Consider the following 13,033-nt stretch of genomic DNA (forward strand, 5'->3'; position numbering starts at 1 on the left):
AATTCTTTTTGAGACAAGTGGCACTTGTCCATCTCATGTCCCACAATTCCATAAGGCATTCCTCGTGTGGAATTTCTGTGCAGCTTGTCCCAGCTGGCAGCCAGGTATTTGTGAAATAAAAAGCACTGGGATGGAGAACTTAACCTGCATTTATAAACCTCAGTCTTTGAAATGATGCCTTAAACACCACCCCCAAATACCCAACAGGTAATGATGGGGGGTTGAGAGCAAAGCGACAAAATGCCTGTGGTAGAGGTGGCTGTTCTGAATTCAACCACTCCCTGAAGGTTAATTACTTCCCAGTGTAGGATATGCCAAAATAGAAAATTATGGAATTTTAGCGTAAGTTCTAGTAATTATAACTAAATCGTTGCTCACTTGCAAATTAGAAAAATTGAAGTAAATAATTATTGAATCTTGACATTTTTACCAGGGATAGCCTTTTTTTGCCTTCTCCTCTTCAGAATCAAAAGTAATTCCAAACCATAAATGCTCAGACTTGGTTGGTTTCACTTAAACTCTCTGGACAGCTGGAAGAGCAGGGACCTTGGGCATAAGTTTGAGTTATGCCTAACTAAGTTGAGACTAGGTTAACACATAAGTAGTTCTTGGAAGACATGTAGTTCCAAAAATACTGTTCCAACAGCTGTTGGTTTGAATCCTAGTACCTGGAACCCAAAGGTGCTCATGTAAGGGAAAATTTGGGGTTAAATCATTCCTTTCAGGGACAGATTTTAGGGGATAGTATGTAACTGAATACTTTCCTTCACTGAAACCAGAAAGGAGGGGGAAGGTTGAGACTTCTTTTGGAAACATCTAAACATGATGTTGTGCAAACAAAGCCCAAAAGAACAAGGATTTTTATTAATGCAAAGCACCACCTTGTGAAGGTTAAACTGTTACATTCTGAATTACAAAATTTCTTTGGGCAACATCCAATAGTTGAGTAGATGGGCTGCTGCTGCTCCACAGATGTGTACACACAGTGCAGTGTAGGATAGTGAGAAAATGTGGCAGGCTGGTGGAAATCAGGTCTCTCAAGGTGATTACCTGCTTCACAACATACAGCCAGTTGTTAATAGTGGTGTTATTGAAACTTCAGCTTCTGCATTACCCTTGAATGAGGGGATAGTGGGTGGTGGTGGGTTTTCTGTTTTGTTTTTGACTTGTGGACCTTTTTCCTGGAAACTGGAAGCATTTAATTTTGGCAGTAATGTATTTAATGGTTATATAGTATTGATCCATATATCGTGTGTTCAGCAATAATTGGAAAACAGATTCTTCAGAGTGTAATTTTGCTCTCTCCCACCTCACCCTTAGATTCCAGCCAGGAGTATACAGATTCCACTGGTATAGATCTTCATGAATTTTTAGTAAATACATTAAAAAACAATCCCAGGTAAGAATCAATAATGTCAATTTTCTTTGTTTTTCTTTCTTCTTGTTGCCTGAGGCATCACACTATCTGGTTTTTTTTTTTTTGTTTGTGGTTTTATTTTTTCCCCCTCTTAAATGTCTAATCCCCCGTGTCAGTTATTCAGGGTGAGATTCTGTTGCACAGACTGTCTAAAACACCACTGTAATTGGTTTGCTTTTTGAGCAGAGGTTCAGGACACTGAAGTGGTTTAAATGCTTTTAATGCTTAATATGCAAATGATGTGTTCAGTCTGTGTGCAATTCACTCCCTGAATGGGCTTTAGTACATTGTCTCTAAACCTTGTACTGTCTTGGCACCTGCTTGTTAGAGACCAAACTGCCTTCTCTGGCCCTAATCTGTCTTGCACTGAATTTATAGATAAAGGCATTTTTTTAAGCTGTACCATATAACTGTAGTTAGAGATTTTCATTCTGCACATCAGAAACCAAATCTGACCTAATCCAAGTCCATCATTTGTTAGCAACAGAACTGACCTGGTTCTGTTTGCTCTGAGGTTTGCAGTCTGTCCCTGTCTTGTTTGTTCTTTCCCTCACTGGGGTTTTGTGCTGGCTTTGTGGCTGTAGTGAAAGGCAAGAAATTAACTTGGTGCATTTGTGCTCTGCCATAAAAGCAATTTCACTGCTATTTGTTATTGATTCATATTATAGGTAGGACTTCCAATGTGATAATTTATTTGGATTCCATTTTATTCAGAATAAATGTGACATGAGCCATCATATGGCCAAAGCCATAGTCCTGTAGAGTAAAATTAGAAAGCACAGACCTCTGTGAGACTTAGTAGATGGTTCCTGTTTGAAGCCATGAAGCATCACAGTGGAAATAAGGAATTGTAAGTGAAGATCTCCATGTGTTTCCATGCACAGTGACTGGGAAGCTTGGTTACTTGATGTGCACAGATTATGAACTGTGCATCATTGGATTTCATTGCATCTCAATAGTTTATTAGAACTGGTGCAAGCAGTTTCAGGAACAATGTTCCTTCCTACCACCTTGAGTTTTAGTTTTTTTGTATTTCTAATACGTCAGCACATTGCCAGCTTTAAGCTCTTGGTTGTTGATGATGTGCCCCATCGCTTTCTCAGTGATCCCCTGATGTGCTTCACAATCCAAGGGCCAGCTGAGGCCTCTGCACACTCCCTGCCCACACCAACCAACAAGGAACAACCTCAGCCCTGCTTTTCCTCCTGGAGCCTGTCTTCTCTCCATGACTGCACTTCCTGCAGAGCCTCCTGGGCAGGGACTTCTTGGAGGATCTGTGTACTCCGATACTTGAGAGCAAAACAGCATGGTTCAATACAAAATAGCAAAAAAAGAATGCTTTGTCCTAAAAATTCTGCATTTGACACTTGCTGGTCCTATTTCCAGTCTGCCATCATCCCTTGATCACAGCTCTGGTCTCTGTATTCTTAAGATGAATACAACTGCAGTTATTGGAGTGTCTCATATGTGAGTTGCTGTGTTTTTATTTTCAGGGACAGAATGATGCTGCTGAAATTAGAACAGGAAATTTTAGATTTCATTGGTAATAATGAGTAAGTACTGTACTCTCATAGGAAAAAAGAATTCAAGAGTGTTCCTGTTTATTTAATAAAGCTACTATTCCTTTCTTCCAGAGTACCAAGAAAAAAGTTTCCCCCAATGACATCTTACCATAGAATGCTGTTGCACAGGGTAGCTGCTTACTTTGGATTAGAGCACAACGTGGACCAGAGTGGGAAGTCAGTCATAGTAAATAAAACTAGCAGTACAAGAATGTAAGTGTCAAAGCCTTGAAAAACCCTTTTGATGCGTAGCTCTAACGCCTGGGATGTGTGAGGCAGTGATGCTGTAGCAGGTGAGCTCTGTCTCCTCACTGGGAGCAGGCATCAAGGAGAAGTATGTTCTTATGTTCTTGCTGTGAAATAATGTGATCTGTTTCATGTTTGAATTCTTTTGGGGAAAGAAGGATGTTATCTCTGAGTTAATTTTTGTTGCTTTTCTGGCAGAGATGCGTTGCTAATTTTGTTTCTGTGAAATACGAATTTATAGCAACTGTTTATTTGTTTAAAGATTTACACCAGTAAAGTGTACAAAGTGCATTCTTTGTTTCTTTTGGATAGCAGAGCCAGCTCTTATCTTAGAACAGGGTCATTTCTGATTTGGCGAAGGGAGGAGACTTGCACAACTGTGGCTTTTGTATTGTAAAATTCTACTGGGAAAATTCAGCTGTCAAAGTTCTTCTGTTGGAATAATGTTGCTTACAGATCTCTCATGGCCTTACAAATAAACACAGTAGTGAAGACAGACATCAGTGGAAATGTCAACCAGGTTAACAAGCCATGGTGTGCTGCTTTACTGGGAGGGCTGGGGAGTTCTTGGAGAAACCCCCAGGAAAATCCATATTGCAGAGAAGATAGCACTGGGGCCACAGCAACTCTGAAACCTGTGCGGAATTGAGGTTTTCATTCAAGGGACCCAGCTGTTCTCTCCATTCTCTGCACTTGCTCTGTCTCCTCATTCTCTCTCAAAAAGACAAAGGTCTAATGTGTTGACATATTTATGCCACCTAGTTTCTAGTTTTAACTTAGAGCATTTGCCTGACACTGTTTTTTGTTGGTCTTGAACATGAAAACAGGAGTTTACAGTGCCTGCATATCCTAATCTCAGTCTCTAGGTACACTCTTTATAGCTTTGGGAGAAAAAAATCTAATTATCCACCCTGTTTTGGAGTCAGGAGGACTGAAGTGATATGCCACACTGAAATTTCACTTAAGTAAACAGTTTGTCCTCAGACGTTTTAGAAATACATAGAGAGTCTAAATATATATTGAATACTTGTATTATTTATGTATGTGTTTTTGCTTTGGCTGTACAATCTATATCTAAATTGACCTAGAAAGCCAGACATTTCAAATCTGTTGCCTTTGCATCTACCAGCATCTCTAGACTGAAGCTTCATCTACCACTTCAACTGTGGAATAAGAACTAATAAAAGATTATTTCATTTTCATGCTTTAAAAAAAAATTTAGACCATATTTTAATAGCTTGTGGCCTCTGGAAGCCCCTGTAGGTGTAGTTACTAATTAGCAGGCATTTCATCTAACCTGCAGACATAAAGATTCTTGATGTTTTCAATATTCTTATTTTAAATCACTTTGGATACAAAATAAGAATTTAGAAAGAAAACCTTGGAGATCTGCTCCATGTGGAATAAAGCCAAACTTACCTTTTCCTCATAGGCAGGTTCGCGGCTCCCTCGCCAAGCAGGGATGTTACTGACATCAACCACCCAGTGCACACTGGCACGTCTCAGTGGAGTGGGAGTTGGTGATTGCAGGGCAGTAAATTCAGAGACCTTTAAAAGAAAGAGGTAAGACAGTCTAAAGGTTCTCTGAAATGCCTGCTAATTATGTTTGGGCAGCCAGTACCCAATAGGCAGGGCTGGCTGTTTTGTAGAAAAAGCTCTCCTCACTCCATCCAGAAGTCCTAGGTAATGATAAATAACAGCAATAGAGAAGAGCATATATTTATTCTGTCCTCTATTAGACAAATATTTCCTGGTTGTCTGAGCTCTTCTCTTACAATAGCAGTAGTTTTATTATTCAGCTACTTGGTATCCCTCTTTAATAAAAAGGATTTGCAAAATACCACTTTTTCTTTCACAAAGTAGATAAAATACCAAAGCAATATTTATAATCTGTTGCTTCACTCTCTCCCTATGACTGTGTAAAGCTCTTCCTTGCCTGCATTATACTGTTCTTCTCTTACTCATTTCTACTTCATTTTGTTTTAGAAGTTTCTAAGTTTCAGTGCTTTCTCCTCTACCTTCTTTCTTCTGTTTTCCCTTGAAATGAACTCTGAGGTATTGCGGCTCTAGCGGCAAACACCTGTCTTCACTTCCATGCATGCCCAATATCCATTGCATGGCACCAGTTGGGATTCAAAAGCACTTCTGATTCCCCAAGGGCATGTGGTTTGCTCCCCACCTTAACTGGAAGTTGCAGCAAAAGCTTTGAAGGAGGACAAGGTTTTTAAATGCAGGTTTGTTATGCCTTAGGACAGGACTTGTCAGGGGTGCACCTCATCTTTTCCATTGCCCAGACAACCAAAATCTATTATTTCAGTTAGAATATTAAGTATATTTTAAATTATTCTTGAAAATATTTCAGTTTGTTCCACTGTGTGTACAGTATGTTTACAAAACCATAAATGTTTTCTTTGTAACAACTTTTCTCAGACCTGACCAAAAGTTTTGTGAGCATATAAAAGATGAGAAGAGCGATGACTTCCAGAAGCGGTACATCCTTAAGAGAGATAACTCTAGTTTAGACAAAGATGACAACCAGGTAAAGCAGACATGGCTTATTCCTTCCATTTGCTGTGTTTTACTCTGCTTTCTTACTGTTTTGCTCTGTAAAATAACACTGTACCACTTAATTTAGATGAGAATACGATTAAAAGATGACAGAAGAAGTAAATCCATAGAAGAACGTGAAGAAGAATATCAGAGAGCTAGAGAAAGGATATTTGCACAAGATGTATGTATCAAAACCAGTCTGGCACTGTTTTCTATGAGCCCTTCATACACATACATGCACAGGTGGCTGTCCAGGAAACTTCTGTTTCTGAATGACACTGAGCAGATAAGAGAGTGTGGCCTGAGTTTTAAATGATATTGCAGTTACTGAGAAATCTTCTGTTTTCTCTAATCGCTGCTGTACGAAACTCAAACAACCCAAGAATTATTGAGGAGTGTTCTCTAGCATTACTGAGTGCAATGTGTTTCCCCCCTTTGCATTGTTTTGCCCCTCACTGCAATTTAAGTTACAGAGATTTGGTACTGCAATCATTTGCTCAGAGCAATAATTAAAAGAAGAAAAAACCCCAAGCAAATTAAAAACAAAAAAAAACCTATTTTCTCGCTTGTATCTATAGCAACCACATTATGAGTGGTCACAGTAAAATGATTTGAGGTTGCATATGTGAAATTCCTGTCAGGAATCTAGCAGTATGTTCTCCTGACTGGAGATACTCTGCAGGACAACATTACAGGCTACAATTCAATTGCAAATAGTGATTATATTGAGTAAAACAGAACAAATATGTTTTTAAAAATGTGTTGCTTTTAATAATCCACTTCTGACATTTTTCTATAACTCTTACACATCCAAAACCAGATTCTGAAGAGAGGCTAATTTTTTTTTTGTTCACTTTAGTTACACACAAGAAGAACGGACTTTTGTATATAAAATTACATTTTTCTTTTGCATCTTGATTTACTATGTATTACACCCTTAGAAGCTTGTGCCAGATGTTGGGAGTCAGTCAAGGACAGCATAATTTGAGTCAGGAGCAGCCTTTTTGGTTCTGTTCCATGTGCTCTGTAGCTTACCCAGACTTGGTACCCAGGGCACTGAGCAGTTACTGCAGCAGCAGTGGCCTTTCCCCCTCCACCCTTCCCAGAAGACAAGGCAGCTCAGGTGCTGTGACAGCCCTGGGAATCACACACCAGCTGCAAGTGACAGAAGGCACCAAAGGCCCAGTGAAAGAACTGTAACTTCAGAAAAAGTCTGATAGAATCCAACTGAGCAGCATTTTAACTATCCTCATGCTCACTTTGATTTCCTGCACGAGGGCCTTTTTATATTGTCTTGTTTCCTTATGGAAATTATCCACCAACAGGTAAAGTTTTTCAGGCAGCTTAATATAAAGAGGGTGCTGTAGAAGTCTGTGTATAATGCAGAAGATTGCTGTGTGTCTGTGTAGTAGGGGCTCTAGATGCCATTCATATTAATTTTTGCACTTCTTTGCCCCTCAGTCCCTGTGTTCCCAAGAGAATTATTTCACTGATAAAAGGTAAGAAAATTTGCTGTTTAATTCTGTTTTGTCTTCCTATTTTCTTAATAAATATTAAGCTATCTTATTAAAATGTCAACAGAATCCAGGAGGAGGAAACTAATAGTACACAACAAAGACGACAGATACTTAGGTATTTGAAGCTTTCTTTTAAAAAAAACAAAACCCAAAGTATTCTGCATGCATTTACCTTTTCTTTCTTGTTTTTTCTTTTTTGTTTTTTCTTTTTTGTTTTTTCTTTTTTTTTTCTTTTCCCTTCATTTCCAAGCACTGCTTGTGCTAACAGTTCAGTTTGTACCTTGCAGAATCAATAAGGAGGCATCGGGGAGATCGGCCAACAGCCACCAGAGCAGCACGGAGACGGAGCCGCGGCCCTGGAGCAGCACCGACTCCGACAGCTCCCTGCGCAACCTGAAGCCCGCGGTCACCAAGGCCAGCAGCTTCAGCGGCATCTCGGTGCTCAGCCGCGGGGACAGCTCTGGCAGCAGCAAGAGCACGGGCAGGCTGTCCAAGACAGGTACAGCAGCCTCGGGGCAGGCTCTGGGGCTGAGCTGGGTGGGCATGGCTGGTGTTCCCGGTGGGGAGGCTCCGTGCATCCCTTTCCCCCGGGATACAGGGGCTGCAATGACCCTGGACATCTACAGACCCAGCCCTAGAGCAGTAATGTGACAAATGCGGCGAAAACTTCTGCCTTTGGAAGGAGAATTTTCAAGTGCATTGTAGATGGCTTGAAGTTCAAAGCCTTCCATCCTCATGCAAGGGGTTTGAAAACACTTTTTACCAGAAATATTTTAGTATAAAATATTTGGGATTTAGGTCTCCATTTCCAGTGGGGCAAAACTGCATTGCACCATCTTAGGAAACTCTGCATTGCTATCCTACTAGCTCAGATAAAACAGTATTGAAGCCTATGAATTGGTAGTTATTTTTATTGTGTTCTCTTTCTTTTGTTAAATCAAAATGAATATGGCTCAAATGCTTACTTAATTTTGAGACTGCTGAGAAATGAGGTCAGTGGAACGGAGTTTACTGTTTAATTTTCAAATTCAAAAATGTTGGGGAAAAAGAAGAGTCAGGATTTCAAAGGGGGTTAACTTGTAATTAATGTGAAAACAAAATATCAGAAAATATGGGAATGAATCTTCTGTGGGTCAAAATGAAATTTAGTAGATATTTGTATTTCAAATGCCAACATAATTTGTTCCAGTTGCTAATCTCTGGAGAATTTTCAGGCTTGTAATACATGGGTGCATTATTGGTGGCTGCTTCAGAATTTGAAACAGAACTATAAAAAAGCAGAATATAATTGCTTACCTTATTAGAATTGGCTTTGATCTTATTTATAAAACTGGTTGCTAAAGAGGATCTATTTAAATTTTTTGCTTTTCCTTAAACCACTACTACCTTTTAGGTATATGGCCGCACTGCTATATATTAATGCAGTGAAACAGTAACAAATTCTGTTTGTCCATTGTATATTTGTATTAAAAAAGACCCAAAACAGTTCAAGGTACTTCTGCTGTAAAATTGTGCCATCATATGGAGTTATTACATTTAGCAGTAGTGATGCGATTTGGCACAGCTTGAAAAGAAACTGCAGCCTGACAATAAAACACATTCTTAGAAATCTTTATTGGCTAAATTTCGAGAACATAAATGGATTCTTAAAATTTTTGCTGGAGTCTTTATTTTGGCATTCTGAGAATTTGGACATTCCAGGCTGGGAATGCCCACCTTGATGGTTGTTGCTTCATGCAGTTCCAGGTTGTGGTGATTGGCACATGGGGTTGTTCACGTTGTTCAGGGATGTAATTGGCTCTGGTTATAATGGCTTCAGCCTCACTTCCCTGCATAATCTAGAAGTGAACACACTTGGAAATGAATCCAAGTAACTCTGCTCAGGCAATTATGGTTTTACTGAGCTGGGATGTGCTGTCTCACCCAGTTTACAATTAATAGCTTTGATTTCACTTCATTCAGCAATAAAAAAAGCCAATGCTTCAAGCTATGCTCTCTTTGTAAACACAAATCGAAGGGTTACAATTAGCAACTTTTATAAGGGACTGCAAAGTAACTTCAAGCAGTACATAAATTCAATCAGAGTGCTTTTTGAGTCTTTCTTTTTCTTCTAGATTGTATAGAGGCTGCTAATGGGGGGGTTGTAAATTTAAACAACTATATTCTGTTTCCAAGTACTGCAAGTATCATAGACTTCTTACAAAGTCTTTGCTAAATGGTATACCTAAAGCTCCAGGTGTCAGGTGATCTGGGAACAGCAGTTCCACAGAGCTCTCTGTACTGGACTTTTGGAATATTTCTTTTAGCTGCATGCCTTGGCTTTCAGGAAGCTCAGGGTCTGGTTCTCCACTGCCTTGCAATGTTTATAGTAATTCATATCTGTAAAATGGGTACTGATTTCAATTGGCTATTTCATCCTCCTTTGAAATTTGAATTGTTGCATAAAGCCAGGCTAAAGCTACCATCTTACCCTCATTTCATTTTTTCTAGCTGTATTCTTGATCTCAGCTTGCAAATTGTCAGAGGAGGAAACAAACAGTGTTGAGGGTTTCAGTGTAGTGCAAACTGTCCAGCAGGTGAGTCAGAGAAGATCTGACCCCCAGCAGTGGAAAGAAACTGGTCCTTGCTTGCATGCAGGCAGTGTGTGCAGGGCATGAACAGGGACAGCAGGGCCCTGCAGCTGCATTCCCTGCACAGCTGCGGGAGCTGGGGCTGGGAGTTCACTGCCTCAGTGCATCCACTCCACCATTTTGCAGTAATGACCAATCACTTCCATGAATTCTGGAGGTACAGATACACATTTTCTGACCAGAAAACCAAGCTAGATATGAAAGCCTTACTTTGCAGTGCAAAGCGGTGCTGAATTGACCCTTGGTTCACAGAAGGGACCTTGTAATGGTATTCCAGAGGAGATGGAGGGGGAGTCCATTGACAAGGCTGCTGTGAATAATGTGCTTAATGCTGAGCTTTCAGGGTGAGCACTTACAAGTGTATGTTTTAAAGTGAGCTTGATGTTACTGTCTCCAGGTAAAACCAATTTCTCATTACTCCTTTCCTAGGTTCAGAGTCTTCTAGTAGTGTAGGGTCCTCCACGGGTTCTCTCTCTCACAGCCAGCAGCCTCTTCCAGTGCCAGCTCTAAGCCAGCCCTCCCCTGGCACGCCTGCCGTGTATCCAACTGTCAGCTCTAGTAACTCTCTTTCCTTTGATGGTGGCATGAGCGGGCAAGTGGCACCTGCTGCTAGCAGTAGCTTCTTTCTGCTTCCCTTGGAAGCAGCGGGCATCCCGCCTGGCAGTGTGCTGGTCAACCCTCAAACAGGTTGGTACATGCTTGGGGGTGTCTCTGTTACACTGGGGAACTTGGAAAAAAATGCACGAATGTTTGCATAAGACTTCATGTTAGTATTGTCCTTTGTTCTTTATTTTTCTCTTTATTTTTTTAATGTGGTTGTGTTCATTCAATGCACTTAATTTAACAAGGAAGCATGACTGGAGGATCAAAGGAATGAATAAACTCACATGATTTTCTCTAGAAGAGTTTTAACTTACGTGTAAAACTTTAATGAGTGACTTGCACAAAATATGAAAATCATATGATTTACTATCCAGAACACAGAATAACTTAATTGTTTCAGCTTTTTTCAGGAGAGGAAAACATCCTTTCCAGTGCTTCTATAACACAGTTTCAGTGAGGGGAGAGAGCCTGAGAAAGGATTTATACTGACTTGAAAGAACTTGTCATCCTTCTTTTTTTTTGATGCAACATACTCACGTCTCTATGCTCAAGACTGAGTTAATATAAGTGAAAGAAAGAAGCACAGAATGAAATGCTATTTCTAAATAGCACTTCTTGTCACTTTAAAACAGGATTAAATCAGTGTTGGTGTAATTGGACAATACTGGTATTTTTTAGGAAGTAGTAGGAAATTGTTACTTCATAATGTAGATGCAAGGAGATCTGTAATAACTTGTCTGGATTAAATAATGAGTTAGCATTCTCTGGGCAAACTTTTACTTAAAAATTAGGAAATCCTGAAAATATTAATTTACCTTTTATGTAAAAGAGCATAATTTTAGGAAATTATATATTTTAATTTTAGTATAATGACTTGTTTTCATTGTAGAAAAGAAAATACTTCAGGATATATTTACTATCATTCTGTAGATGGACTTATGTTTGAATATAACTGCACATGATATTTGAAGCAAAATGTTTCTCACTGGGGTTGTTAAATGTAGTAAATAATTTCTTTAACTAAAAGATATAACATTGAAATAGATAATTTCCTCTTTTTCCTCAATATGAATCAATTGCTAAAATTTTTGTTACAAATGAATTGCTGTAGGACTTAATTTTCATAGATAGCCATGGATTTGGAGGAGAATGTATTTGTCATCTTAGAGGTAAGTTCATTAGTAGTCTTTCATAATTATGTTAATGTCTAATGAGCTTCTAGTAGAAGACAAAGAACACTTTGAGAACAAGTCTGGAGGAGCATTAGTCTGCTTTGACAGGGTGCAAAGTCTTTAGGCTCAGTTTAAATCTTTCTGGAAAGGATAAGAGCATCTTTAAATTTTTCTCTCCTCTGATTTACATCAGTGTTGGGCCCTTTAAGCATCAGAATAAGGCAATGCAGAACACGTGTCACTAAGCAGGTAGGCACAGGTCCTTGCCAGCCAGGCTGTTGTTCCTTTGAGTTGTTTTGGTTTTTTCCAACCCAGGCACAAAAAGAAATCACTGGGTTTTTTTATAATTTACTTGTATGCAGTTTATTTTTCAATTCTTTTTCATTGGCCCACTGCTGTAATATTGAGGTTGTAAATTATTAAATAGGAGAATAATTATTTTGAAAGCTAAAAGCCAATTAACCTAAGAATAGGGGAAGAGAGTCCTTTATCAGTAATCTCATTAGCAGGCATGGGAATACCAGGGCAGCTATTGCTTTATATAGTTTTCAAAAAATATTTGCCTTTAAGTTCTCCTGTGTTCTGACTGGTTTTCAAATTGATTAAAGGAGTTCAATTTTTAAAAGATCATTAAAACAGTATTTTAGTAGAGTTTTCCTTTATTACTCCTGTCATATTCAATCTACTTGGTTAAAAATCAAGTTTCAAGATGAGTAGCATATAAGAAATTTTTGTGTGTTCACTGCGTGAAGACTGGGGTATCTTTGTTTGGCCTCAATGTTTTGAATTTTAGCTGCATGTAGTCATTGCTGTTATAATTGTGGGCATTTGGCATGAATCTGTCATATAAACCAGTATGACTTCCCTTATTTTTCAATGTTATTGCTGTATTCATTTTGCCTGCTGTAAGTATGTTTGTGTGTTTTCTCCCAGCTGAGGTGGTGCAGCTGGCTGTGTTTGTTGTCTTTCCCTGGGCAGGTCAACCGTTCCTCAATCCCGATGGCACTCCGGTTGTGTACAACCCTCCCCTGCCTCAGCAGCCTGTTAGGACCCAAGTGCCTGGAGCTGCACCTCAGCCAGCCCTGCCCAGCCCCACCCAGCACCAGCCTGGAGCAAACCCCGTCCTCTCACAGGTGCACTTGTCAAACACGTGCTCAGCGACACCGGGGCTCTCACTCAGCTCTGGGAACGGGTGGGGGTTATTTATTCTTCTGCAGTGGATGTGAGGAACAGTCACACAGATAAAGATAACTGGGATTTTTCCCTCCCAGTCCTCACAACTATCAGCTCTGCTTATACCTGAGCATGGTAGGCAGCCTTTTCCTAACAATACTGA

At 39.6% G+C, this 13,033-nt stretch overlaps 1 protein-coding gene across 9 annotated transcripts in view; it reads left to right on the forward strand.

The window, feature by feature from the left end:
* R3HDM1 (R3H domain containing 1) overlaps positions 1-13,033 on the forward strand; it is a 77,901-nt gene that overhangs the window by 43,150 nt on the left and 21,718 nt on the right. For 5 of the 9 annotated variants that reach the window (XM_053947124.1, XM_053947123.1, XM_053947125.1 and 2 more), the window contains 10 exons: positions 1,321-1,399; positions 2,911-2,970; positions 3,052-3,192; positions 5,656-5,764; positions 5,861-5,956; positions 7,237-7,274; positions 7,357-7,407; positions 7,580-7,791; positions 10,352-10,609; positions 12,676-12,830. In XM_053947124.1, the coding sequence (XP_053803099.1) occupies positions 1,321-1,399; positions 2,911-2,970; positions 3,052-3,192; positions 5,656-5,764; positions 5,861-5,956; positions 7,237-7,274; positions 7,357-7,407; positions 7,580-7,791; positions 10,352-10,609; positions 12,676-12,830 (1,199 nt within the window). Of the gene's footprint in view, positions 1-1,320; positions 1,400-2,910; positions 2,971-3,051; positions 3,193-4,646; positions 4,789-5,655; positions 5,765-5,860; positions 5,957-7,236; positions 7,275-7,356; positions 7,408-7,579; positions 7,792-10,351; positions 10,610-12,675; positions 12,831-13,033 lie in introns of those variants that run through there. The other 4 variants (XM_053947129.1, XM_053947130.1, XM_053947126.1 and 1 more) reach the window with 3 other exon arrangements.

The sequence above is a fragment of the Vidua chalybeata genome, chromosome 7, assembly GCF_026979565.1.
Source record: "Vidua chalybeata isolate OUT-0048 chromosome 7, bVidCha1 merged haplotype, whole genome shotgun sequence".
Lineage (NCBI taxonomy): Eukaryota > Metazoa > Chordata > Aves > Passeriformes > Viduidae > Vidua > Vidua chalybeata.